The 27834-nt window shown below is 35.7% G+C and overlaps 1 protein-coding gene across 2 annotated transcripts in view; it reads right to left on the minus strand.

The window, feature by feature from the left end:
• The window catches only part of LOC104599760 (37S ribosomal protein S27), a 49001-nt gene extending 38561 nt beyond the window's left edge, over positions 1-10440 (minus strand). Inside the window, exons 1-2 of one of the 2 annotated variants that reach the window (XM_010262450.3) lie at positions 10262-10440; positions 9877-10112 (exon numbers count right to left, since the gene is read on the minus strand). In XM_010262450.3, the coding sequence (XP_010260752.1) occupies positions 9877-10091 (215 nt within the window). In that variant the 5' untranslated portion in view covers positions 10092-10112; positions 10262-10440. The other variant, XM_088891758.1, reaches the window with a different exon arrangement.
• Between the last annotated feature and the right edge of the window lie 17394 nt (positions 10441-27834).

The following is a 27834-nucleotide window of genomic DNA, read 5'->3' on the forward strand; positions in this document are numbered from 1 at the left end:
ATCAAAACAGGGAGACTCTAAATCTGATGGGTCTCTTTCTGGGAGATTGGGAGTGCGCACAAGTGGAGTTTGTGGCGGATCGGAAGGAAAAGTCAGTATTAGCCAACAGCGCTAGTCAAACCGACGGGTAGCAATTGCAATGCCCACAAGGGAATAAGCCTTCACCAAGTCTTGGGGCCAGGCAAGAAACCAAGATGGTGGCAGATCTTGTTAACCCAAAACTGAACGAGGATACACCTCTGAGAGGTAAACAATCGGGTAAGAGAAGCAGCCTATGTGTAAACCAAATGACGGGGAATGTTTCCCTCCAAAACGAGACAGAAAACTCCAATTTCTCTTCACTGGGTTTGGCTTCCACCTGTCCTCCCTTGCATTTCGCTCTAAACTCCCGGTCGGTTTCAGGTAAATCTGTCAACTCTGTAAATTCAATTTTTTCTACTGATGAGGTTGTTGTGTCCCTTGCTCCAGATTCCCTCCCCAGTTCAGAATCTGAAGCCCATAGTCAGAAGACCACACGAAGTTTTTGGGGGGTGTTGGAAGGGGAGATGAGGGTGGAGGAAACTTGCAGGGATAAAAGAATTTGGGGAATCATTGATAGTATAATGGGAGCAGTTGAAATAAATGAATTATGGAGGAAGGCTACAACTAGGACAAAATTGGCTTATAGTAGGGAGGCTGAGGGCAGAGTTGAGGAGATGGCTAGGAGTGGAGAGCACAAAGATATTAAAAGAGGGGAGGCTAGTAAGGAGGACTCAATAGCAGAATTTGTTGGCAAGCTAGGGTGTAAACTTAAGAACCCAAATGACCTAAAAGCCTTTCTACAAAAAAAGGAGGAGAATAAGATTAAAAGAAGAAAACTGAGTGAAGTTGAGAGGTTAAGGAGAGATATTGAGGGGGATAAGAAGTTTGGAGTGAAAGGGGAGAGAAGGAAAGGGACTAAATAAATCTCTGGTGGGTTAGGGTTGAAGCCTAAATTTGAAATGCAGATCCTAAGCTGGAATGTAAGGGGGATGGGTAGTGCGAGGAAGAGAGCAACTATCAAAGAGGTGATTAAGAAGTTTGACCCAGACGTGGTGTTAATTCAAGAATCCAAGAGATCTGATTTCGACAATAGATGGGCAAGAGGTATGTGGAGGTCAAGGGGGATAAGGTGGGCGACTGCTCCATCATGGGGAGATTCAGGTGGGATTGTAACTTTGTGGAAAGAAGATGTGGTTGTAAGGGTCGAGGAATTAATAGGAGATCACTCGGTATCTGTGAAGTTCAAGCAGGTGGTAGATGGTTTCGAATGGGTCTTAACAAATGTATATGGCCCCAACGACTACAGGCAAAGAAAGAAATTGTGGGAAGAGTTGAGTGATATTAGGGGCCTCTGGGAAGGACCCTGGTGCGTGGGAGGGGATTTTAATGTGGTGAGGTTCAAAGAGGAAACTAACAATCCGAGTCAGAGGGTGACTACAAGCATGAGGAATTTCAATCAGTTTCTGGACACCTTTGAGCTTAAAGAAATCCCTCTTCTAAGTCACAATTTCACTTGGTCCAACCTACAATCTAGGCCGATTTGCTCCAAGCTAGATAGATTCTTGTTTTCAACAGATTAGGAAGAGCATTGGGGGAATCTAACTTCTAGAGCCCTCCCTAGACTTACCTCAGACCACTGGCCCATAGTGATGTGTAAGGAGGAATTAAGAGAAGATGGACCTACCCCCTTTAGGTTTGAGAACATGTGGCTAGCTCATTCGGGATTCATTGAGAAAATCAGAGACTGGTGGGAGCAATGTAATCTATCAATAGAGTGGGAGGGCATGAAATTCCACAAGAAGCTTCAATTTCTAAAATCCAAGATAAAGGAGTGGAACCGGCTGGAGTCTGGAAGATTGGAGAAGAAAAAGCAGACTTTGTTGGAACAGTTAGAGGACTTGGATTTGAAGTAAGGGGTTACTTTGGAGAGGAAAACAGAGAGTTGAGGTGGGGTGTGAGGAGGCAGATGGAAGACCTTTTGCTCCAGGAGGAAATAAGTTGGAGACAGAAATCTAGGTGCAAATGGTTAAAGGAGGGAGACAAAAACACGAGGTTTTCCCATTCTTTGGCAAATAGTAGAAGAAGGAAGAACTTCATTTCAAAATTGGAAGTTGAAGGTGAAGTCATTTCCCACCAAGCAGAAATAGCAGAGGCCTTTGCAAATCATTTTAAATCTATTTTTAGAAGGCCGGTAAATGAGAGGTTTTGGTTGGAAGGGCTGGATTGGCCTACTCTAAGTGTAGCGGATAGAGAGGGGTTAGAGAAGGTTTTTGATATAAAGGAGATCAAAGAGGTAGTATTTATGATGGATAGGACAAAAGCTCTAGGCCCCGATGGATTAACAATGGCTTTTTATCAGGATTGTAGGGATACTGTGAATCAGGATATTATGCGAGTCTTTGAGGAATTTCACAGGAGGGGAATAATTAATCGAGGCTTAAACTCTACTTTTATTGCTTTGATCCCAAAGAAGAAAGAGGCTTCACAACCAAAGGATTTTAGACCTATCAATTTGGTGCATAGTTTGTATAAGATAATTGCAAAAGTGTTGTCTCTAAGGATAAAGAAAGTTCTTCCTTCTATTATTGCACCCAATCAAGGAGCTTTTGTGAAGGGGAGGCAGATCACTGATCAAATCTTGATTGCAAATGAGAGTTTGGAAGTTTTCAGGAAGTCCAAGAAGAAGGGTGTGGTTTGCAAACTAGATTTAAAAAAGGCCTATGACCTAGTTGATTGGTCTTTCCTGTTGGAGGTGATGAAGAGCTTTGGGTTTGGAAACAGATGGTGTAAATGGATTTGGGGTTGTGTTAGGAGCTGCCACTATTCAATCTTGGTGAATGGAGTTGTAAGGGATTTCTTTCCTACCTTGAGGGGAGTAAGACAAGGAGACCCACTCTCCCCCTTCCTATTCACTCTGGTTGCAAATGTTTTGGGGAGACTGATTCATAAAGCTAATGCGAGGAACTTAGTAGAAGGGTGGAGAATAGGAAGGGAGCAAGTACCACTAACACACTTGCAATTCGCAGACGACACAATTCTTTTCTGTGAAGAGGGACATAAATTGGATAGGAAACCTGAAATTGGCCATACAATTATTTGAGCAGATGTCCAATCTAAAAGTGAACTTTGATAAGAGCTGTTTGGTGGGAGTGATACTTGGAGGAGAGAAAAGTGAATATGCAGGGTTATTAGGGTGTGCAATTCCGGATAGGCCATTAACTTATTTGGGTCTCCCCTTAGGAGATAATCCCATGAAGGACAGCTTCTAGAACCCGATTCTGGAAAGATTTGAGAAAAGGCTTGCCTCATGGAGGAAAAATTATCTCTCTAGGGGGGAGAATCACTTTGATTAGGTCTACCCTAGCTAAACTTCCTGTTTACATTTTGTTAGTGTTTAAGATTCCCGCAAAGGTCTCAAGTAGAGTGGAAAAGTTAATGAGGGATTTCTTGTGGGAACCAGGAGAGGAGAAGAAAGACCATAGAGTGAGTTGGAAGGTGGTAACTAGAAGCAAGCAGTTAGGAGGGCTTGGGATTGGGAATATCAGGAAAAGAAACGGCATTGTTGGGGAAATGGTTATGGAGGTTTCCAATGGAAAGGGACAAACTTTGGACGAAGATTGTGGCTAGTATACATAGGCTGGAAGACAATGACTGGGATCCAATCTTGGCAAGGACTACAGTTGCTTCTCCTTGGAAAGCCATTCATGATTTGCTTCCGATTTTCTCCCCTTGGATAAGGTATGATCTGAACTCTGGTAATCTCGTAAAATTCTGGGAGCAGCCCTGGGTGTGGGTCTCATCTCTGATGGACCAATTTCCTTCTTTATATGCTTTGTCAGATCTGAAGAATGAACCCATTTCTTCTTTCTTAGTTCCTTCTTGTTCTAATTCCGATTATGGATGGAATCTAGGGTTGAGGAGAACAATAAGGGATACGGATTTGGGCTGCCTGTCATCCTTACTAGCCACCTTTGAAAATGTTTTCTTGGACCCGAGTCAGGATGACTCCATGAATTTGGACCCCATCCTCCAATGGTTCCTTCTTCTGTGCATCGCTTTTTGAGACCTTGGTCCATCCTCCTGCTCCCTCTGGCCTTTCCTTCCCTGTTAATGAGATTTGGAGTAAACCCATTCCTCCTTGTGTTGGTAGTTTTTGCTGGGAAACTTTCCTGGAAAGAATAAACACAATCGACTTGCTTCAAAGAAAGAGACCTAATTCTTGCTTACTTCCCAATAGGGATGTTCTTTGTAAAGCTAATGGGGAAACGACTTACCACCTTATGGTTACTTGTCTGGTTACTAAGACTATTTGGGAATGGGCTTCATCCTTGTTTGGATGCACTTGGAATCCCCCCGTGAGTTTGCAAAGCTTGTTCTCTCCCTCATTCTCTAGATGGCCTAAGAAAAGAGGGAAGATCATGTGGAGAAGCATTAGAGCAGCTGTGTGCTGGTCCGTATGGGAAGAGAGGAACTCTAGACTTTTTTCAGACAAAGAAAGATCTATGGAGAATTTAACTGAATTGATACACTTAAGGGTTAGTCACTGGCTGAAATCTTTGGAGCTTTTTTCAGATTTCTCCATGGCTGATCTTTTGAGAAAGTGGAAAGAAATTGCTACCTCGGCTCAGTGCAAAAGGACCTCTAGACCTTCTTGATCCCCCCCTCCTTCAGGATTCATGAAACTGAATTTTGATGGTTGTAGCTTAAGGAATCCTGGGCCTTCTGGGATTGGGGGAGTTTTCAGAAATGAGGCTGGGATTATTAATGCTATGTTCTCTGGCCCTATTGGAGAGTGTGACTCTCTTAAGGCAGAGATTTTAGCAGCTCTGGAAGGAATCAAAAGAGCAAGAGAGTTAAATATTCGGTGCTTGGTCATTGAAGGGGACTCAGAGGAGGTAATTAGGTGGTTGAAGGAAGACATCAATGGTTTGTAGAGCTACAGAAATGAAAAGAAAAAATTTAAATGGTTGAGCAGGGATATTGAGGTGAAGTACAGCTGGGTGAAGAGAAGTGCTAATTCCATGGCTGATGGGTTAGCCAAGCAAGGGGTGCTTAAGGATTCTATGTTTTGGGCCATTTTTTAGCTTTCTTTCTTGTTCTCTGTTGTGGGGGAGTTAAGATATTTTATCTCCCCTTTCTTGTACTTAAAGTTTCACAATTTTTATAATCTAATAAAGCATTCTGTTATTGATCAAAAAAAAACATAGTCACATAGTACAGTGTTTCTGTGGATTCACACTTTTCTAATCATTTATCAACTTCTTAATAACCTTTTGTTGTTGTTTGTACACTATTTTAATGGTCTATTTACTTTTAAAATAAATAAAAGCAAAAACTTTTCAAAAACTTGAAGCCTCGCAAATAGGATCTCAAATAGAAAATTTTCTACTAAGAAACAACAACAATATAACTAATATCTGATTCCTAATCGTAGAAACAGAATGGACTGCAACTAAAATCACAAAACCAATCTCTTTATATATATAGACAAAAATTTGTCAGTGGCACTACCCAAACCCCTGCAATGACTTGTTTGGGCTTGCCTTAAGGGGCCTTTACAGAGGCAAAGGGCTGATCTCCAAACGATACAGAATGCAAGATGTTTGACATCATACTAGCCACATGAAGAACTGCAACTAGGAGATGAATAAATGAATTGAAAGTTTCACATGCTCAAGTTGTTGAGTGCTTGAAGCACTTTGGTACAATTCACATATTCTTGCTTTCACTTCCATATTTTCACTTTGAATATATTTTATATAGAGAAAATTTATGATACTGGAAAGACATGGTACCGAAAGAAATTTGACAAATCAAAGCACCCTGTAAACTGTGATGAATACCACATGATTGGTCACCTCTTTCTTTTTTTATCAGCAAGACATAAATGATTTCATTAAAAATAGAGAAAATAATTACAACAAGAGGTTGTGGAAAAAGGAGAAAAAACAGCTTCAGAAAATCTGACCCAACCCAAGAATTACAATTGAGCCCAAAACAAGGAAGTTCTTTGTACCCCTTGCTCAGCTAAACCATCTGCCAACCTGTTGGCAGTTCTCCTAACCCATTTAACTTAGATTGTCATGCCTTTTGACAGCCATTTAAATCACCTGAGTTCATTTCTTACATGTCATGACACCCCTTCCCCCTTCTCCATCCATTTCACAATAGCTCTTGAATCACCTTTAATGATCACTCTATCAATACCCAAATGTTTGGCCTTCTCAACCCTATATACTGCAGCCAATAGCTCTGATCTAACCACATCACCGTGTTCAGCTGGTCCCAAGTATAAGGCTACGATATTTCCTTTTTCATCCTTAATGACCCCTCCTATTCCTAAGGAGCCCGGATTGCCCACACAACTTCCATCAAAATTCAGTTTCTTCCAGCCACAATTTAGGGGTGACCACTCCTCAACTATTTTCTGTGTTCTGGAAGATGATGCAACAATTACACCCCAAGACCTGAAGAAGTCCTCAACTTTAAAATCTAAGAGAAGTTTCAGACTTTTAGCTCAATGGGCCACTCTTAGAGTTATAACTTCTACCAAAGCTTCCTTACTTCTTTATCTTCAAAAATTCTTGAGTTCCTTTTCTCCCAAGCTATCCAAAGCACCACTGTTCTAGTACATCTCCCCAAAATCCAAAGCACCATCTGCATCCAAAAAGAGAAGAAAACCAATTCCAAATAAAGTTAACACAAGGACAGGAGACTAAAAAAGAGGTAAACAATCTAAGAGAAGTTTCAGACTTTTTGCTGGAAGGTGATTCTCCAAAAAATCAATACTCTAGATGTGTTGCAAAGAAAAAGGCCAAATTTTTGCTTGTCACCCCATGTTTGTAGCCTCTACTTGAGTTCTGGTGAGACGATCACACACCTATTAATTTCTTGTCCATTTGTGTGCTTTATTTGGACCTGGTTCTCTTCTATCTTTGGTTGCAAGTTGCAACCTTGCAAGTGGACACCTCCCCCAGACGTGATAAGCCTTTTTGACACAAGCTTTTTCAAGCAACTGAAGAGGCGTGGAGATTAATATCGAGAGCCACAAAAGCAGCTATCCTATGGTCTGTCTAGGAAGAAAGAAACAATAGGATCTTTAAAGGAGTGGAAAAACCAAGGGGGAAATAGAAAGAATAGCCATTATGACTATTCAATGGTTGAAAATACTGGATCTGTTTAAAGGTTTCTCAGCCAGGGACATATACAGGAATTAGGGAGTGGTGGCATCTAAAACTTCCACAAAACCTACTGTATAGGAACTGTGGTCCCCACCAACACAACAAAGAATGAAACTGAACTTTGATGGTAGCTCTAGAGGTAACTCGGGCCTGTCAGGTATAGGAGGAGTATTCAGAGATGGAAATGGCAGAATTGTGGCTATGTTTTCGGGGCCAATAGGAGTGGGGACTCATTGAGAGCGAAGGTGATGGCTTTGCTTCAAGGTGTAAGATATGCCAAACAATTGGAGTTATTACACCAAATTGAGATAGAGGGAGACTCTAAATTGCTAATCGATTGGCTGCAATCAGGCAAGTTTGGAGCCTGGATTTATAGACAGCCCATAAGGGAAATTCTCAATATAACAAGGGAGATTGGTACTTGCTTCAAATGGACAAGGAGATCAGCTAATGGTTTAGCTGATACATTGGCAAAACAAGGGAATGTGAGGGAGAGTATTTTCCAGGCAATTTTGTAATAGAGAGTACTTGGGGATCAACACCCTTTTTAGGGGTTGACTATTGTACTTAATTTTGTATTAATGAAGTTACCGTTTCCAATAAAAAAAAAACAGTCTCACCATTTAACTTACAAAGGAAGCACCAACTAGGGGACAAACAACAATTTGGTCTTTTTCTTTGAAGCAAGTCAAAGGTATTAATACAGCCATTGAAATACTTCCCAATAGAAAGCACTGATTTTTGGGGGAGATAGGAAAACACCAAACTTCCTTGACCAGGAAAAGAGAAAGGGAGGTGGCTACCAAGGAATTAAAGAAAGACTTGCAAGAAAACAAACCATTAGAATTATGGCCACAAACCCTAGAATCCAAGCCATCTTCTCCCAGGACCACTAAATTCAGAAAACCTAATAGTTCAGACACACCAGGAATTTCAAATTCCTAGAGTTTTCTAGTGAAACCTAAGTTCCAGTTCAGCCCTGAAGGAAGAGAGTGCTGGACAAACAAATCAGACACAGGTTTACCCTTAAGACTGGAAAGAGCAAAAAGTGAAGGGAAGCTCTCCCCTAGAGGGATATCCACAATCCATATATCCTCCCAAAACCTAACTTTTTGACCCAAAGCCAGATCATACCCAACATGAAGAGTTAGCCTCACCCCCAGCGAAATGTAGTTCCTCTTCCACCCAGTTAATCTCTTCTCCACCCTCTCCACCACTAGGGTCCAAAAACTAGCAGATCTAGGATTGTCACCTAAGAGTAACCCTAAGTATTTTATAGGCCACTCTCCCCTCTCACAACCTAAACAATCTGCCATAGCCCTCAAGTCATCTTCTTCTATGTTGATTTCAGCTATTAAACTCTTAAACCAGTTAATCCTCAAATTGGACAATCTCTTGAAAAGATTCACCACCAACTTCAGATTTTCCACCCTATCTCTACAATCTCCATCACAAAAAACCAAGATATCATCTGTAAACTGCAAATGGGTAATCAAGATGCTAAAATTGATATTATCCACGCATAACACTGTATGGAGAAAACCCCTTCTTGAGATGAATATACTTGAGAAATTTGATAAGAAAATCTTAATATACCTAGCTGCACATGCACTCCTTTTTCTATATGTGACTTGCATACTAATCTGATGCTTCAAGGTTTCTTTCTTTCTCACCATTATCCTCAGGACTATGTTTCACATCCATGATTTCATCTTCAATACTTGATAATTATAAAACAGCTTCTTCTAAGAACTCCTTTAGCATGACAATAGTTAATTTGTGTGTGTGTGTGTGTTTGGGGTAGGAGAAGATATCCATGTGTACAAGCTCCATCCTCCATCAGAATGAAGGTAACAACTGAGCATCCACCCCCTTGTTAATGATTCCCTCACCATTAATTGGGCCTTCCACATTGACCTCACTAATCTAATCTTAGATATAGGTTCCTCCACTTCAAAAATTAAGTTACCATGGAAACATGACTTTGTAATTTTGTCCAACCAATATTCTCCTAGTTAGGTGTTATTTTGATATCACTACATTTAGACTTTAGGTAACATCCATGCCTAATATGACATGAGCATAAAAAAGAACTTCACCAAGGACATAAATAAACAGTCAATGGGACTGAAAATAAATGAAACAATGAATAAACTAGGGTAACAGTTAGCAAAGGAGAAGTTGCTCTTGATACTAATAGATAATCCTTGCCCTTTAGGAAAATAATATATTAAATACCAGCTTATCTATTAATATAACTATTCATTCTCTTTGCAAGAGCACATTTAAGGTCATCATTTATAACCTTATCTTTTCTCTTCAAAATCTGAAATTCACCCTTTTGCTACAATTTTATAGTGAATGAGTACGATTTTAGTGTATAAATTTTCAAAAATTGAACAAAACAGACTATTATGAGGTCCACAAGGAGGGCTTAAATAATAAACACAAAAATAAGAACAGAACGTTATCCATGCCTAACATTACCACTCACACACCCTAAAAAAAGGAAAGAAAGAAAACCTTCAAGGGAGACAACAGAGACACATAAACAAACGGTTGGTGGACATAATGTAAATGAATGTTTGTGCGCGCGAAAGGGAGAGAGATCACTAGAAACCCATCAATAAAGAGAAACGAAGTACTAGAAAAACTAGAGGAATAAACTACTGACTCTTGTTCTTGGCGGGCCATGACGAGGGGGTCGTCCTTCTTGATATCATAGGGGTACCACTGAGCCACCTTCTCGCCAATGAGCTTCTTCCGAAGAACCTTGTGTGGAGACCTCTGCCCCGTCGGGTTCAGCACGTGCCCGAATATCCTCGCCCTCGCTTCCGTCACCCCATTTATGGCCGCCGCTATCAACATACTCCTCAGGCTCCCGCTCATTTTGTTCTATTTTTAACCAGTCTGCAACACAGCATCACACAACAGGGCATCAAATAAAATGAGAGAGTGAACTATTCTACTCTAGGCTCTGGGTTTATGTCTATCAAATTTTCTCCTTCGCTCTTTCAAGTTTCAACAAAGGACGAATGCCGAATGTCCTTCCGCGCTACCTTATTGGCCCAGTCCAAACAAGCGGATCTACAACGTCACTGAGGTAACGAGTTCAGATCTGCCCCGCACTAGAGGGCGGGAACATCTCTCGATGACAAATACGGATATGATGAATTCACATCGGGAGATGTTCCTAATACAAGATTGCGATGTGCTGTGGGGCATTGAGGGGCGCAGTCCTGATTCTGAATAACGCAAGTAGAGATCACCTGCTAGCAAAAGCAAAACAAGTTCCAAATCGGCTTCGGTCAGGCCCCGTGTTTACACCGTCCCAACATCTCTTGCAACCTTCTATCGGGAATATCTCCATGAAATAAAAACTTATAAGCACGGAGATATTCTCAATAGAAGGCTGTAGAGGTGTTAGAACGGGCGTTGCCTTGACGGAAGCCGAATTCATTCCAACAACCAACGCAAGTTGATCCGACACCGTACATTTCCTTAAAAAACTTGGGCCCACCATAAAAGCAAGATCCGTCATGTGTGAGATGTGCCATGTCAGATGTTGTTGGTAAAGCGTTGGAACCTATTTTATTGGCAGGTAATTGGGACTCAGACGGATCTGTTTCTTGTAAAGCACTACTCCCATCGATTCTGAATTTACTTCTCATAAAGGCATCTTTCACCGATCTCGCAGAACACCCCCACCATGTATTTGGAAACATCTCCCATGAATAAAAACACACAAGGCTGAGACAAAGGAGTATATCCCAATTCCCTCCAGACCACCAACCTCACAACACGTCCCAACCGGATCTTAGGGACATCTCCTATACTTTGTGTTTTTATTAATGGAGATGTTCCAATAAGGAACAAATCCTGATTGACCACATCTCCCAACCGTTATCTACGACCCACCCCATCTCATCAAAGTGATCAAACCAAATTAACCCTCTTGGTTATGTTTGTTGAGGCAAGCACGACACAACCCCCGAGGCCAGGCTGGGTTCAGGGTTTATGGCCTGTGTGCCCCTGGCACGGGCCACAGGCCTAAGTTTGTGGTCATTGATCGGAAATGGAACTCTGCTACTGCTATTACCGATGGAGATAGATTGTTGTTTGCTCGTTGGTCTTTGAATAAAGTAATATTGCACACTTTTATGCACCTGAACTTCTGATCTCCAACACCTTAATTTGCCTCATAGCTTGTTAATAGGGTTGATGGTGAAAGTAAAATTAATAAATTTCCCATTCGAGATTTTATGGGTTCATAGCAACAAATGTCAAAATGATGAAACTAACCATTTTATAGCACAAATTATTCTCAAGGTATTGATCATTCTCAAGGTGTTCTCAAGTTGAACTTTGTTGAAAGAAAGTTGTAAAAAAACATGCGAGTTAAGTTCTTAGAACACTCCACAAAGTTAAAAGGGTAAAATGGTCTCTTAAAATGACATAAAAGTAGTTGGGGTTTTAAAAATGTTTAATGGAACACTCCACAAAGTTAAATTGATACAATGCTAATGACAAGGGGAAAGTTGGAAATATGTCTCAAAACAAAGTTCAAGGGGCTAAAGTGTCATTACCCCTAAGCACGCCGTCTTTGTTTATCATTTATCCCAATATAAAATAAATCATATCTTATACTATAATCTATAATATATAAAGCGAATATTTGCCTTTGGTTTTGGCACTAAAGAAAAAAAACAGGCTTTAGTTGGCGGTCTGGATTCGTCGACACAAATTTCATGACCGCCAGCACTGACTTAAGAGTCTTTCTTCTCCGGTATAGCCACTGTCAACAAAAATAAAGACTGCTGCAATATCCGCATAAAACCGCCGGCATAGGTGGCACCAACTTAGGCCATTGAATTAACCATTGCCGGCGGTTTGTCAAAATTGTTAGCTTATCCTTCCTAATACCGATAGTTATACACCACTGGGAAAAAGTAAAAAATAAATAAATATTTTTAAAAACTGGCATTGGAAATCGCTGGTACAAATAAAAGTAGATCGCCAGCTAGATTTGAAATTGACATTTGTGCCGGCGTTTCAGAACATCGGCTTATATTTTGCCAAAAAATGCTAGTTACTTAAGGTGGCAGTCTGAACCGTCAGCTAAAGTTTTACCAAAAAATGACTTCTCTTTCGAGCGACGGTTTAAACCACTGGCTTATATCATATCCGATTGCCACACATAGCCTTATTTATGGCTAAGCCAGCAATTAGTTGACCACCGGCTCAGAGCTGTGTTTTTTTTATATGGTAGGTTAATTTCAGTACTTTTTTTACACATGCACTTTATTATCCATCACTTTAATACATGCTTAATACACTCTTGAAAATTGATACATGAAAACTTAAAACTACTTAAATCTATTAATTTAAACACTAATTATTATAATATCCAAAATAAAATGTTCAAATACACTATCCAAAACAAATTATTCAAATACATTATCCAATTGATATATAAAAATTACAAGGACTTAAAAACAAAATAAATATCTCGAATAATGTATCACATCCTCCAATGCAAACCACTTGGCGACCACAGCATCTACTGTTTCAGCCATGAAGATGAGTATCTCAGCATCTATTGTTTCATCTTCCAAGTCGATCACATCTTTCTCTATAGCAAATTCAGTGAAGAGCAAACTGCAAATTCAATGCATAGAGTTGCAAGATCAGCACCAACATACCCATGAGCTGCAAGATTTAGTGCATAGAGCTACAAGATTAGCCATACGTTTTTTTAATCCTTTCATCTATAAGCAAATAAATATCCCAATTAAGAGATACAAAATAATAAGTGATTCAGTTCATGCAAATGGAAAAAGGCATGATGTACCATTAAGGACATGGCCATCCACACTTATTGATTCTAACGCTTCCTAAATATATATATAATTCTCCAATTGCCACTAAAATATTTGACACATTCTTCAGGATTGTGGCCATTGCAATGTTTATGTGCTTCAAACTAAGAAAAAAGATAATAATAATAATAATAATAATGCAAAGAATAAGTGAAGGGGTTGATGGCTATTCAGCAAATCGGTATTTCTAAAAACTTTGATCATGAAGTAAAAGAGCAAATATTGGTTTCCAATTTACTTCTACATGGTTAAGGAAACTTTCTTAAAACTAAGCTAAGGCTGATACATATTGATCACAAAAAGAGTAAAACTAAATTATGTAGCTTACTTTCCACAAATGGAGTACAAATCTTTTCAGTAGAAGCTTGCAACAAATGGAAACTATGTAGTAATAGAGGACCAGATTGAGTGAACTCCTGCATAACAACCGTTGTTTCCCTAACAAGTTGTGTAACAGGGATTTGTTCCTACATTCACCTCATCGTTATGAAGGTTACAACTTTTGCAAAATGCAATCTAATATTACTAATAAACCATAAAGTTAAATATTAGAAAATCTTAAGTTATTTTAGTACTGACTTGAGATTCTATGGGAAGAAATAAGTCATCATAGTATACACAAACACGAAGTTGTAGAAAGGGGAGAAATTGCAAAAGAAACTAGGCTGAGTTTGGAAGGAGCAAATTTAAAATTTTGATATGATACGCCCGATATGGGGCGTATCATATTGTATCTTTGAAAAACTAATACAAGATACACATGAAAATTGGACGTCTCATATTTTTTTAATGCATATTAGACATGTATCAGACTGTATTGGGGCAAATCGGGGGCGTATTGGTAGTGTGTCGACGAAAAAGATACGACCAAAAACTAAAAAAAAAAATAAAGAGGAAAACCAAGCTTCTTTTCTTTGAAATAAGCCTCATTTCACCCCCAAATGACTAAAACTCCAAACCCCATTCCTAGAGTGCTAGATTTGCAAAATTTGCATGAAACAAGTGTGAATCGTTAATTTTTTTGAAAATTTTTCAAATTTTGAAAAAATATGGCAAAGATAGGTAAGTATTTTGAATTTTCTATAATATCTTGTGATTTCTTTTTTCTTGAATGTTTAAATTTATGTTGATCTACATTTCTTACATTCAAAATCATAATTTTTTTTGTGTTATTAATAAATTGATGGAAATTTCATGAAGATATTTGGGTTAATATAAATTAATAAAAAATTTTGAAAATGTAATTTTTCTCTGCCTATAAAGACTAAATATGTTTTAGATCTATGGATTTATCAATCATATCCATAGAGCAATTGAAATTTCTTCTTTAGTATTTTTTTATATTTTTAGAATTAAAAATAAATAATAATCAATTATATTTTATCACTTGATCACAAAAATTGAATATATTATAATTCGATGGATGATCTATCATATCCACAAACCAATTGAAATTTCTTATTTAATAATTATTTTTTTTATTTTTTTATTTTTAGAATTAAAAAAATAATTAATTAATTAATTATATTTTATCATTTGATCACAATGATTGAATATATTATAATTCTATGGATGATCTATTGTATCCACAAATCAATTGAAATTTCTTCTTTAATAACTATTTTTTGAATATATTATATAATGTTTATTTATTTTTTATAATTTTTGAAAATAAATAATAAATAATTATTGATTATATTTTCACTTAAAAGTTGTGCCAATGCATGTTTTATGGTTGGATAGGAGAGTTGGGTTTTTCCCATCCTATAAAACATTAAAACTTTAGAATTATAATTTATAAATTATAGTTAAGCATAGGATTTTTAATGAAATTATAATTAACTACAATATATTTCTTCATAAAACCATTAAAATATATTAATTTAGGCCCTGTTCGGTGCCTCTGATCTATTAACGCTGAAGTGGTTTCATACCACTTTCAGCGCTAAAGAGGTGTTTGGTGGCTCTTAACACTAAAACCTAATGATAGCTCAAGTACAAATGAATCACGTCATTATTTTAATGTATTTTACCCATATTGCCCCTCTAATGCAAAATTAACTTATAACATCTCATATGAAGACCCATGGGACCCACCACCAATTAACATCTCATATGAAGACCCATAGCTTAATTAACTTATTAATTAATGAATTAATTATTAACTGATTATGAATTATTAATATTAAGTATTAATTACTAATTAATTGTTAATTAATAGTAATATTTCATTAATTAATTAATAATAGTACTTCATAATTAAGTAATAATTAATTATTATTATTACTTATTATTAATTAATTAATCAATTATTATTAATAATAGTTAATTAATTGTTAATAATAAATATTAATTATTAATAATAAGTATTAATTGATCATAAAATAATTAATTATTAATTTATAATTAATGAATAATCATTAATTTTTTATTGATTATTATTAATTATCATAAATTAATTACTATTAATAATTAATATTAGGTAATATTTATTATAATATTTTTTAATATTGTTTATTCATTGAATAATATAGATAAATAAAAATTCTCTTATATGCGGTTAAATTGGACATTTGACATTTTTTAGAATTCAGAACAACATTATCTACATTTAGAGTTCAGAGGAAAGAAAAGTTCACTAATACCAATATACCTCTTAATGTAATTATTACACTTTCAGATGTCAGACTTCAGAGCAAATGAACATGCCCTTAGTGTATATACACCTCATTAAGGTCTTATATTTAGTGTTATTGATGTATTTTTATGATTTATTAAAGTATTTATAGTGTTTCCAAGCGTATCTATGTGTATCTTAGTTTTTCTGCGATACACATGCGTATCCAAGGCGTATCCCAATATGTTTCTTAAAATTGCTTTTCTGATACACTTAATGTTTCCGATACTTTGAACCTTGGGAAGGAGTACAAATGCAAACATGTAGAGTGCAATACCTTATATTTTGTATTACTTTGTATGTATTTACATTGTACATATTTGCATTTGTACTCTTTCCAAACTGAGCCTAAAGAAAAACAATTCTTCATCCAAGAATAGCAGGGCCAAATTACAATCCAAGTAATTTACATAGATATAGAGTTGGAGCAAAAAGCATCTTTTTAATCTAATGATTAGAATGAGAAGCAAAACATAAATGGCAGCTACTAGAATCAATGGAAGGAGGGAAAAGAGAATAAAGTTATGAGAAATCAAATGTTACTTTGTATAATATGAAATATTGTTGTGCTTGCTTCCTACTTTTCTGGACCAATACTCGAATATCAGGACCCATCCTACTGTACAAGAAAAAAAAAAAAAAAGCAAAGATCGCCACCATACATTTCATGTTAACATGCGGCATAATTGAGAACAATTCATGGTTATCCATAAGACTATTTGGACACAGAGCTCAATGGCACCACACCTTGACAAACAAACAAATTGTCCATAAGGCAAATCCAGGGAAGCATCCTCCAAGGGAAAAAGGTCAGACAAGGACGAGATCATTTTAATAAATACAAAAGGGAGGATTTGCTTTTACAAACCATTTCCCCATTCTTTTCTATTAGCTCAAGAAGAATTTAATTCTAAATATAAAGTGTTCCATGACACAAAATAAGACTAAGTGGAAAGTTTAGCAAATGTATTATTTAAGCATTGTCAAACCCAGAAAAATAGTGACTTTTGGCACTTTCACAAGTTTAGTAGAAATAAGAATATTTGGAATAGAGAAATTGGTGCTAAGTATACATGTTCTAACCTAGTATTTCTTTTTCTTTTTCTTTTTCTTTTTATTTTTTTTATTTTTTTTACTTGGAAGATAGTCAGAAGTGAACATAAGGCCAAAAGCAAGAGTTCCTAACTATTATGGAACTTCTTAACAAGGCACCATGGCATTTCTTTGTAAGGGAAAAAGTTGTCTCATAGACAAGACACACACCCAGAATACCTGATAAAATATTATTGATATGCTTGCGTTGAAACCATGACTTGAGAGGACAACTTTGTTGGGCAATATCATGCTGCAAGATGAAATACAGTATGTTGCTCCAGATAGAGCCAAAGGAAAAAAATTATTGAAAATATAAATTAACATATTTACAGGAAACTGTGCACTGAAAAGTAGCTTCATCCATAGATAGACTAAAAAACATTAAAGAGCCAAACTTGTTAACTTGAAACAACTTTCAGAACAATTCAAAATGGGCATCAAGAGAACCTCTTTGACCACGTTTCCAAATGGTGGAATCTAACTTATATATCTTTCACCCAATCACTTACTATGATAACATATATGAGATAAGAGTCACTCTTTTCCACCAATTCTTATACGGAAGAAAATATTGAAAGATACTTGAGGGAACACTTTTTACAATCCGGGGTGGACCTGACTCACCATGCAAAATATTTGATTGAAAGATAAACTTAAATGTGCCTTGCAGCAATCATAAACCCCGATGACATAGGTTGGACCAACATGCAAAAGAAAGTCTTAGTGCTACTTAATTAAATCAATTTCCAGAAAATCCACGATTCATATACACTTTTTCCTTATATCTAATTTAGCATAATCTCATTTATCTAGTTTCAAGAAAAAAAGTGGCAAGTAGTTAGTTCAGATATGACATCAGAAGATTTTAGCAATTGTTTGGCAAAATTACATCTTTTCATGATCTTTCTAGTCCCTCATAAACATCATGTCAAGAACATTATGGAATTTTAACATTTTGTAAACCATGTCTATTTTTTTCATAAGAAAAATGAAGCAAGAAACATAGATGAGAAGGTAAACCTGCTTCCTACTTTGTGATTATGCCTCAAACATCCACTTTCATCTTGGCCAAACATAGTCCTTTAACAAAGCCCATCTGAATCCACATAAGGTTTATAATAAATTCATGCTCAATTGATTATTTAAAAGGAATAATGTGGTAAGCGCCAGAATTTGCCAATACCTAGTTGAATTGGTCACTTGCATGAATACATGCATACTTATATGATATTTATATATGCAAATCTAAAGATATTGGGTTCAGATTGGGTCGGGTTACCCAAGACTTCAACCCAAACCCAACATGAAGTTAATTGAAGATTATAATTCCAAGAATATCATGATTTGTGTTAGACTAATACCCCTTTTCCTGCCTGCTCATGTTCTTCATTTCTTCAAGTTCTTCTTGGTAATTTTCCAATTGAATAAAAAAATGAAACAGTGGAGTTGCATTTTAGTAACCAGAAAGCATCAATAGACTGATGTGATATAATAGATTTAGTGATATGAGTGGAAGGACCCCAATACTTGAGCGCCACCAGGTCATAAACTTTTGCGCTTTCTCTTCCATATCATAACCCCTGGAGTTCATAACTAAGGAATGAGTAATGACTAAACGAAGAATCAAGAACATGACAAATCAGAATTCATATTTGTAGTTAGGCCAAGAACACAATAAGACAAAAGGAAATCACCTCCATAACTTAGGAATGATAAATCAAAAAACAAAGGTGGAAAGATCCTCTCCATAAAGTATTACTACACTTTGAGATTCCAATAAAAAGAAATCACCTCCTCTTGCAATGCTTGAGTACAACTCTTTAAAGAAGTTATACAATTGTACAACTAAACTTACATTTTTAGGCAAGACTCTTCTTATGAATATTGATAGCAATTGTTGCATCAAGACATGACAATCATGACTCTTTAATCCAGTGAATTTATGGTTTTTTGCTTATGCTATTCATGAAATATTAGATGCATGTCCATTTGGGACTTTTACATTCTTCAAAAACCTTGCAAAGAATAGTTTTTTCATTCTTATTCATTGTATAACATGCTAAAGGCAAGAAAGTTCGACTAGGGCAAAAACTAGAGACTGGATGAAGTGCCTTCCTTGTATCTAGGAGTTGTAAACCAAGACAAAATTTCAAGTTATCCTTCGTTTTCCCCTCAATATTCAAAAGTGTTATCAATAAGCTCTCACACACATTCTTCTATATGTGCATCACATCCAGGTTGTGATGCAACAAGGTTTGCCAATATGGCAACTCAAAGAATATGTTTTTCTTCTTTCAATTGAATTTATCCTTTGAATTACCAATAACTTCATCATTTTACCTAGGAGTATGTCTCTTTTTACTCTTCCTCCCACCAACAACTTCATCATTCTACCCAGGAGTGCTTCTCTTTTTCTTCATTCCATCAACTTCATCTTTCTTCCCAAGGGTAAAAGTAGGCCTTACAATTGCACTAACACTTGTTTACTAGTTAAAGGAATAGGTGCAGTCCTCCACTCTTCATTCCCATCAAATGACGTTTTATCACTACGAAACGTGTGGCCTTCATCCAAAAATCGACGATGGCCCATATAACAAAATTTATGGCCATGCTTTAATTTTAGTGAACAAGTATGCTTATTACATGAAGGGCATGCCAATTTTACTTCAGTGATCAATTCTAATAGATTAGCATAGGCAGGAAAGTTACTAATAGTCCACAGAGTAGTCGTATATAGTGGGAACATTTCTTTTCTTGATGCATCATTTGTTTGTATGCCATGTTCCCATAGTTGAAGTAATTCACCTATCAAGGGTTGTAAGTAAATGTCTAGTTCATTTCCTGGTGCACGTGATCCTAGAATAAGTAATGACATCATCATATAAGGTTGCTTCATGCACATCCATGGGGGCAAATTGTATATTGTTATAATAGGCCATGTGCTATGAATAGAAGTCATTGTCCCAAATGGACTAAATCTATCAATTGCCAACCCAAGCCTAACATTACACGTATCTGCAACAAATGATGGACGGATGTTGTTAAAGGTTTTCCATGTTGGAGAGTCTGCAGGATGCGTTAATACCTTATCCTTGGTTTGCCCCTTATCATGTCATCTCATGAAAGATGCAGTTTTTGATGACATGAATAATCTTTGTCACCTTGGTATTAGGGGAGACGTGGCATAGATAAAGGATTATCACTATGACCTTCCAAAGTAGTAATAGGTTCATCCCATGTAGACCTGCCACATACTTTACATGTTTCCATATTTTCATTGTCCTTCCAATATAGTATACAATCATTGGGACAAACATGAATCTTATTATAATTAAACCCTAAGTCCCTAATGATTTTCTTGGTTTCATAGTATGAAACCGACAACACTTCACCCTTAGGGAGTTGCCTCTTTCAACAATTCAAGTAGCATAGTGAAATGACTTGTCAGACCACCTACAAAGGCATTTTATTTGGAATAGCTTCACAATAAAAGATAACTTTGTGAATTTTTTACATCCCGGGTAAAGTTCTTGTTTAGCATCTCTTAACAAATTCAAATATTCGTTAGTTATTGTAGCAGACCCTTCTTCTACATCTATATAGGATGCACTAACCCCTTCGCCATCAAGATTTGGTAAACCAAATGATTCTCTTAGCATCTCGTGAATGTCAACATCCATAGTCAGCCCATTGTTACAAGTAGTCTTATCAGTAGATGTATTATGTTGCATCTTTTCCCCATGAAAAATCCAATCAATATAACTGAGGAGGAACCTCTTTCATAACAAATGCACTTTGACCTTTTCTATGTCCAATAATTTAGAGTTGGCACAACTCTTACATGGACATAAGATCTTACCATCATACGAATGGTGAGAGAAGGCAAAATCAAGAAATTTGTTAATGTTTTCAAAGTATTTTGGATCATTCCTAATTCATAAAATAACACATAGGTATGTCAAAATATTTTGCACTAAAATGTAAGACCTACATTTAGAAAATAGGCTTCATACTAAAAGTACCTCGAAATATTAATCCAACTCTTATCCATAAGTGCAAACCTAAATGATCCAAGGAATTATCAATCAAAAAATGAATGTAAGGAATTGCCAAACACTATATCCATCTACATGTAAAATCAAGCAAATGAAAGTTAAGTTTCATGCAATGCATGGAATTGAGTAGAGATTTGGTTAGGTTTTAATTGGCAAAGTTGAGTGGAGAGGCTAACCATGGGAGGAGGAAATGATGGATTTAATGGGAGAGGGACATGCTACAAACATTTACTTTTGGAGGGTTTATTTGCTAGTAAGTGCTCATTTTTCCTTCTTTCTTCCCAATTTGGATAGACTTTCACTGGAGGGTGGGGCTCTTTGTAATGCAAATGATTATCTTAGAGCCTCCTTTTGAGAAAGAGAACACCCATTATGTTGCTAGATTTTGTTTACTAGAGTCTACAATACTTACAGACTGCATTGTAGTGCATTTAGAATACATCTTAACTCAAGTGGATGTCTCTACAATGTGTGAAGCTTATTCAATTAAGCATCAACTCCAATCTTCAATTTTCTATCAAGCCATTTGGAAAGCCTTAAACAGTTCCAGCACCACATTAGATCCATCATAGACTTTGGCATGACCCAGGAAACTCCTACTGAAGAAAGATAGTGATTCCATAAAGACATTGAAACAGAACAGTGGAGGAACAAGTGATTGTTATCCTCTTCCTGTTGACCACATAACATACAACTCAGGTCTTGAAGGTATAGTCCTCTCCTGAGTAGGCTTTTCTTGGTGAGGCACCTATTCAGAGCAACAACCCAAACAAGAGCATTTACTTTGGTAGGAGTAGTCGCGTTCCAAATATTGGCAGCTAGAAAAATAGGTCTGTCATCACCTTCCAATACTTTGTTAAAGGTCCCCACAGAAAAGAGACCCTTTGCATTCCAACTCCAACTCCATCTGTCGTCTTCCAACAGGTTTAAGTTCTGATTTGATAGCAGCTCAAATAGCTTCCTTTGTTTTTCCATTAAAAAAAAAGTAAATTCATTAAGCATTAAAAAATTATTGCAGCTAGAAAAATAATGGCAGCTAGAAAAATAGGTTTGTCATCACCTTCCAATACTTTGTTAAAGGTCCTCACAGAAAAGAGACCGTCTGCACTCCAACTCCAACTCCATCTGTCGTCTTCCAACAGGTTTAAGTTCTGATTTGATAGCAGCTCAAATAACTTCCTTTGTTTTTCCATTAAAAAAAAAGTAAATTCATTAAGCATTAAAAAATTAATTTGTTGGAATAAGTTGCAACCAACTAATCCCAACTACGTAGCTCTATATATAATTTTCCCAAACAAAAAGAAAAAAATGGTTTCCTATTAATCGACCCCTTGTTTAGCCAGTACATCAAACATTCCATTTGCAGTTCTTCTAACCCAATTGCAATATAAATGGTGTTGAATTCCTTTGAACGGTAGGCTATCTCCCTGAAGCATGCTTGTAAATCCAAGGAGCTTAGTTGATTTTTCTTGTTCAAGATATGACTAGTTTTTTTGTTGTTGATGATAAACCCGTGTCATTTTCATCTATGAAATTTGTTCTAGATCCCAAATAGCTATTATAAGAGGGATAAGATACATGAGTCTAAACATGTCCACGGGCCAAGCTCAAGCTTGGCTTTTGCCGAACTTTGAATGTCCATGACTTCTTGGGGGTCACAAAGAAGCATTGTGACCATAGTTGCAATTAACTTGTAAGAGATGTGAACTCACTATAAAAGGTTCTTAGGGGCACCCATTACTCTAAGATGCCATTACTAGGAAACTAACTTATGCCCTACCAAGCACCAAGGCTCTAAGACAATAAGAAAGTTCTAGTTAACTATTTCTTTGGTGACAATTGCTGTTTTTGTATTAAAAATGGATTACAAGTTTTATCTCTAAGGCTTTCTCTAAGAGCACAAAAAAATATCGATGCCTTGTGAATTGCGAAGTAATAAGAACTTGGGTAGGAAATGATGCTTTTCTACTTCTTAAATATAGGATAACAAAAAAATCATTAAGGCTGTGTTTGGTTGCAATGCAAATATATTTGCACTGATGCAAAACCATGGTAGTGCAAATGATTTGAGTGGCTTATTTTGTTTGATTGCATTACAAATGAAGTAAATTAAGACATGAAGCAGAATAAAGTAAAATCTAAAACAAAATTAAATAAAAATTTACATTTTTTTTCATTTGCACTCCCATGAATTTGTACTAGTGCAAATAAATTTGCACTGCAACCAAACACAGCCTAAAGAAAAATAAAAAAACACATCCATCATTCTTTTAAGGAATTAATTTCACTATTCTAAATAATAAGTAAAATTTCAAAAAATATAGCTTGTACTATTTTGCAATTCATTAATGAATCCAATCCATTCTCACAACTATACGACCATTTGAAACCTACAAGCAATTTTTTTTACACTTGTTCTTGAGTACATTACTCAGAACTCCAATTCTCTTTGCTTGACATAATGATTATTAGACAAAATAATTAATCTTGCATAGCTAAATATTAATATTTATCATGTCACAAGTTCTTTGATGATGCATAACATAGAAAATGGTTAAGTAGATTTAGCAAGAGTCCTTGTATTTTGGTTTAACCATTCTCATAGTTATAATCTTTTTATGTATCTTCCAGGTGGCTTTTCTAAATTCAAAATTGTTTGCATCTATATGTTTTGTCTATATTATTGTTTAGCAGCATCACAACATAATAGTGACCAAGTATCTACAAATTATTAGACTTGGTGCAAAATTGTATCTACGTAACCAAAAGCATTAGGAAATCAATTATCGTCAATTGGAAAAGACTGTTAATTTAATTGTCATTATTGAAATGTCTATTAATTATTTCTTAACTTAATTTTGTATTAATTCAATACTCTATTTCTTATTAAAAAGTTTATTTAATATAAACACTAAATATAAAAACTAATACATGACTATATGTATATTAAAATTAAAAAATAAATAAATCATTAATTTGACCGGTTCATTCATAACCACAATTATATATTAGTTTAGAAAATATTAATTCTCTCCAAATTTAATTTTATATTAATTAAATATTACATCTATTAGATTCAAAAATTAACTTAATACACAAATAAATACAATAATTAAGAAAGAAGGACTTGTGTATACATCTATGAAAAGGATAAATTATTAATTAGTCCATATCTTTTTCAATTTCTAATTTTACACCCACAAACAATTGATTCAAACAAATAGCTTGCATATATATATATATATATATATATATATATATATATATATATATATATATATAAGGGATTTGATCCATGTCAACAGTTCAATCGTCTTGGCCATGGTGGCTCAGCAGGTCAACTGTCTAGACCTATGGTGTTATAGATCATATAGTAAAATACAAAAATAGATAAAAATGCAAAAGATTACATGAAAAGTTGATCATGTCTATGATATTGTATATTCATCAAATTAAAAAAATAACTAAATGGGTCACTAGATTGCTGGTTAGAACTTTTTTTTTTTTTATAAATGTCTCATAAACAGAATGGAGATCAAATCAACCCCTACAACGTCCTACAGCACATCCCCACCGTGTATTGAGAATATCTCTCGGGGATAATACCAGAAATGATGATATCATCATCAAGAGATGTTCTCAATACATGACAGGGATGTGCTATGGGACGTTGAAGCTAAGTTGATTAAACTATTTTACTTGGATCTGACCCATGCATATAGATGCATTTACATTATAAAGGGTTAGGTTTAGTTTGGGGTATTTTAAAATGGGTTGGACATCCCTACCAAAAAAATGGGTTGGATATGGATCCTGCTTATAGATCCAATCAAATTTGGACAAGACTAGGGGTGGATTCAAGCCTTGCCAAGGTAGTACAAGGCTCGAGTTAAAGTCAAAAGCTCGTAAGTTCGAGCTTGACTTGAGAAAAATGTTCTATAAAAATAAAAAATTGTATATAAAAAATATTTTTTATTTGATATGTAAAAAATAAAAATTATAATAATTAGTTATTACTATATATAAAAATAAAAGTATTATATATAATATTTTTATTATATATTATTTTCTATAATAATAATAATAATAATAATTATTATTATTATTATTATTATTATTATATGTATGTATGTATGTATGTATGTATGTATGTATGTATGTATGTATGTATGTAGCTATTCGAGCCAGCTCACGAGTCTCACAAGCTGAGTTTTATTAGGCTCGAGCTTGGCTTGATTAATAAATGAGCCTGTAAATTGGGATTGAACTCGGCTTGAAACTTAGTTGAAATTGAGCCGAGCTGAGCTCGAATAGCTCATGAAGAGCTCGGCTCGTGGCCACCCCTAGACAAGGCTTAGAAGCTAAAACTTTTTAGATCAAGACTCAGATTTTGCTGGATGTCACAACTCTTCTAGTGTCTCTATAATTCCTCTATATTTTGTGTTTTTAAAATTAGAAGAAATAAAAGAAAACAACAACAAATAGAGACTACTTAAACTTGCGCACAACCAATTCATTGCACTCTTTTATTAGAAAACTTAATTTAATACTCCCATGTAAAATTTGGAATTATCCACGTCGCAAGCTCCTCTAACCTCTTCTTCACCTCTCTAAATCTTGTATATCAGTCTATGTAAACTCACCCATAAATAACCAAATTTCCTTTTTATTAAGAAATTGAGTCTAATCACTCCCTTATAAAATATGAGCATCTTTTAGCATTAACACGTGCATCACACGGATTACTTCTAGTAAGCCTTCAAATAATTAGGGAAATTTCCTGATTAGTATCCTATATTTCGGTCTAGTGCCATTTTGGTCTCTAAACTTTAAAATACGATAATTCAGTACCCGAATTTTCAAAACATGTCAATCCAGTACCTGATATTAACCAGTTATTAATCAGCCGTTAAGTGGCATTAGGAAAAGAACCCCAACTTTCTTGAATAGAAGAGGCAAGGATTTGGAACTGATAATTTTTTATCAACATTTGGGTGGTTGATAAAGAAAATTAGATGATACTTGAAAGGCATTTGTCTTTTTCAAAAGCCACTTAACGGCTAATTAACAGCTGGTTAACGATATATACTGAATTGACACATTTTAAAAGTTTGAGTACTTAATTGTTGCATTTAAAATTCAGGAGCTAAAGTGATACTAGCCATAAATATAAGATACTAATCGAGAATTTTCCCAAATGATTACATTTTCGGGGTGGGGCGATCAGGATGGGTGGCATCTTCTGCCAACCCCAATATATACGTGGAGTGTTTCCAATATTTTTTTTTTCTTTATTTTGGGACCATGGCCCCCCTGGGTGGCTCCACTCCTAAATCTTTCTTCCTATATTCTTTGAAGAATAGTCTTAGCATTAATTCCTATTTGTTTATTGACTCTGATTCATTGGGAATATAAGGCAAGTATAATCTTTGGGTTTAATTTAAAGCAGAAAGGAATGACTTATAAACTGCAGCCAATATATATCTTCAGTAATTACCATTCCATGGAAATTATATTAATTAAGAACCGGAAGGAAAAAAAAAAAAGAAAAGAAAAACCCACATTAATTTAAGGCCAAGTCAAGCAGCAGAGCAGTGCAGAAAATTGTCTATGCAGGCCAAACATGCTGTAAGATTGACTACTGCTGCACCATCCCAAGCTAGCAGCAGCAGTCCTCAGCTCTTTAGAAAATAATTATACCATTACAAAGGGGAAAGCCCCTTAAAGTTGAAACAATTAATCAAAGTCTACAATCTACACACAGTCTGTACATGAAGAGGGCCCCATAAGCTCACCTCAAAAGGAATATATCCCTGGTTTAGAATAATTCGCAAAAGCATCTAAAGATGCTTGAAATTCAAGCTAACATGTCCTTAAGACTAAAACAACCACAATTGCTGTGGCCTGTGATTTGGTTTGAACCGTAATGAGCTAAAAGTTAAATACCTACTTTGATAAAATGTATTTAACAAGACTTTAGTAGGACAGCTACGTAGGATGTGTATTCAATTCTAAGGAGGAATCTCCAGACCCAGATGGTCTTTCGCATTAATGGGTAGAGTGAGAGAATGTACAAGAGAAGAAATAAAAAGTAATTTCATAAAATAAAGGGCAAGTTTAATTAAAGTCTAGTCCTCTAGGCTTTAAATATGGTCCAAAAAGCACTCAATTGTACAGGTGTTACACATGCATCCACAACATAATAAACCTATCATATATTCATCTACATTAACAAGGGCCAAAATTAAAAGATATATCTAGCCATTTTCATATATTTATGTATTGATGAACAAACGACCCATAACAATATATTGATGATCATCTCTGGTTATATATTTTGGGTTACAATGAAATTAACAGTACCCTGAATTACTGAAATTAGATTTGGAGAACCGATTTAAGATATTTAGTTGTAATGGAAAAGAATCTCCCTTTCTTTGTCAAAGAAGAAAGCATCTATTCTCTTCTGGAATGGGTAAATGGTTGGTTGATTTCCCCATAATCTTCATGGGATTTGACATACTTGCATGGGAACAGAGAGAGAGAGAGAGAGCGCTTTACATAGTTGATACTCATCCTCAAACACTTTTTCTTAGGTGTGGGGTCGTGGGTGTCAAGATATGGGGTTTTGACCCTAAAAATTTTTGCTTCTTTGAATTTGGATTGAAGTTACTTTGGTGACATGTGCATAGGAGAGACAATCTTCTAATCTACAAAAGCCATTTAGGTTCAGACCCAACATGCTTTAGATGAAGATAGGTCCCCCCACCTGCATATCTAAAGCTCCACAAACAAAAACCTTTATGGCATGAATTTTATATCCTCACATACTACCAACCACAGGAACTAATATATAATAAAGTTATTGGTGCCATATAAACTCTTGTTTTCTTTCTATACTACTAGCTACTATTACTACTCTTCTC

The sequence above is a fragment of the Nelumbo nucifera genome, chromosome 7 (genome assembly GCF_055504915.1).
Source record: "Nelumbo nucifera cultivar China Antique chromosome 7, China Antique-T2T, whole genome shotgun sequence".
In the NCBI taxonomy this organism is placed as follows: Eukaryota; Viridiplantae; Streptophyta; class Magnoliopsida; order Proteales; family Nelumbonaceae; genus Nelumbo; species Nelumbo nucifera.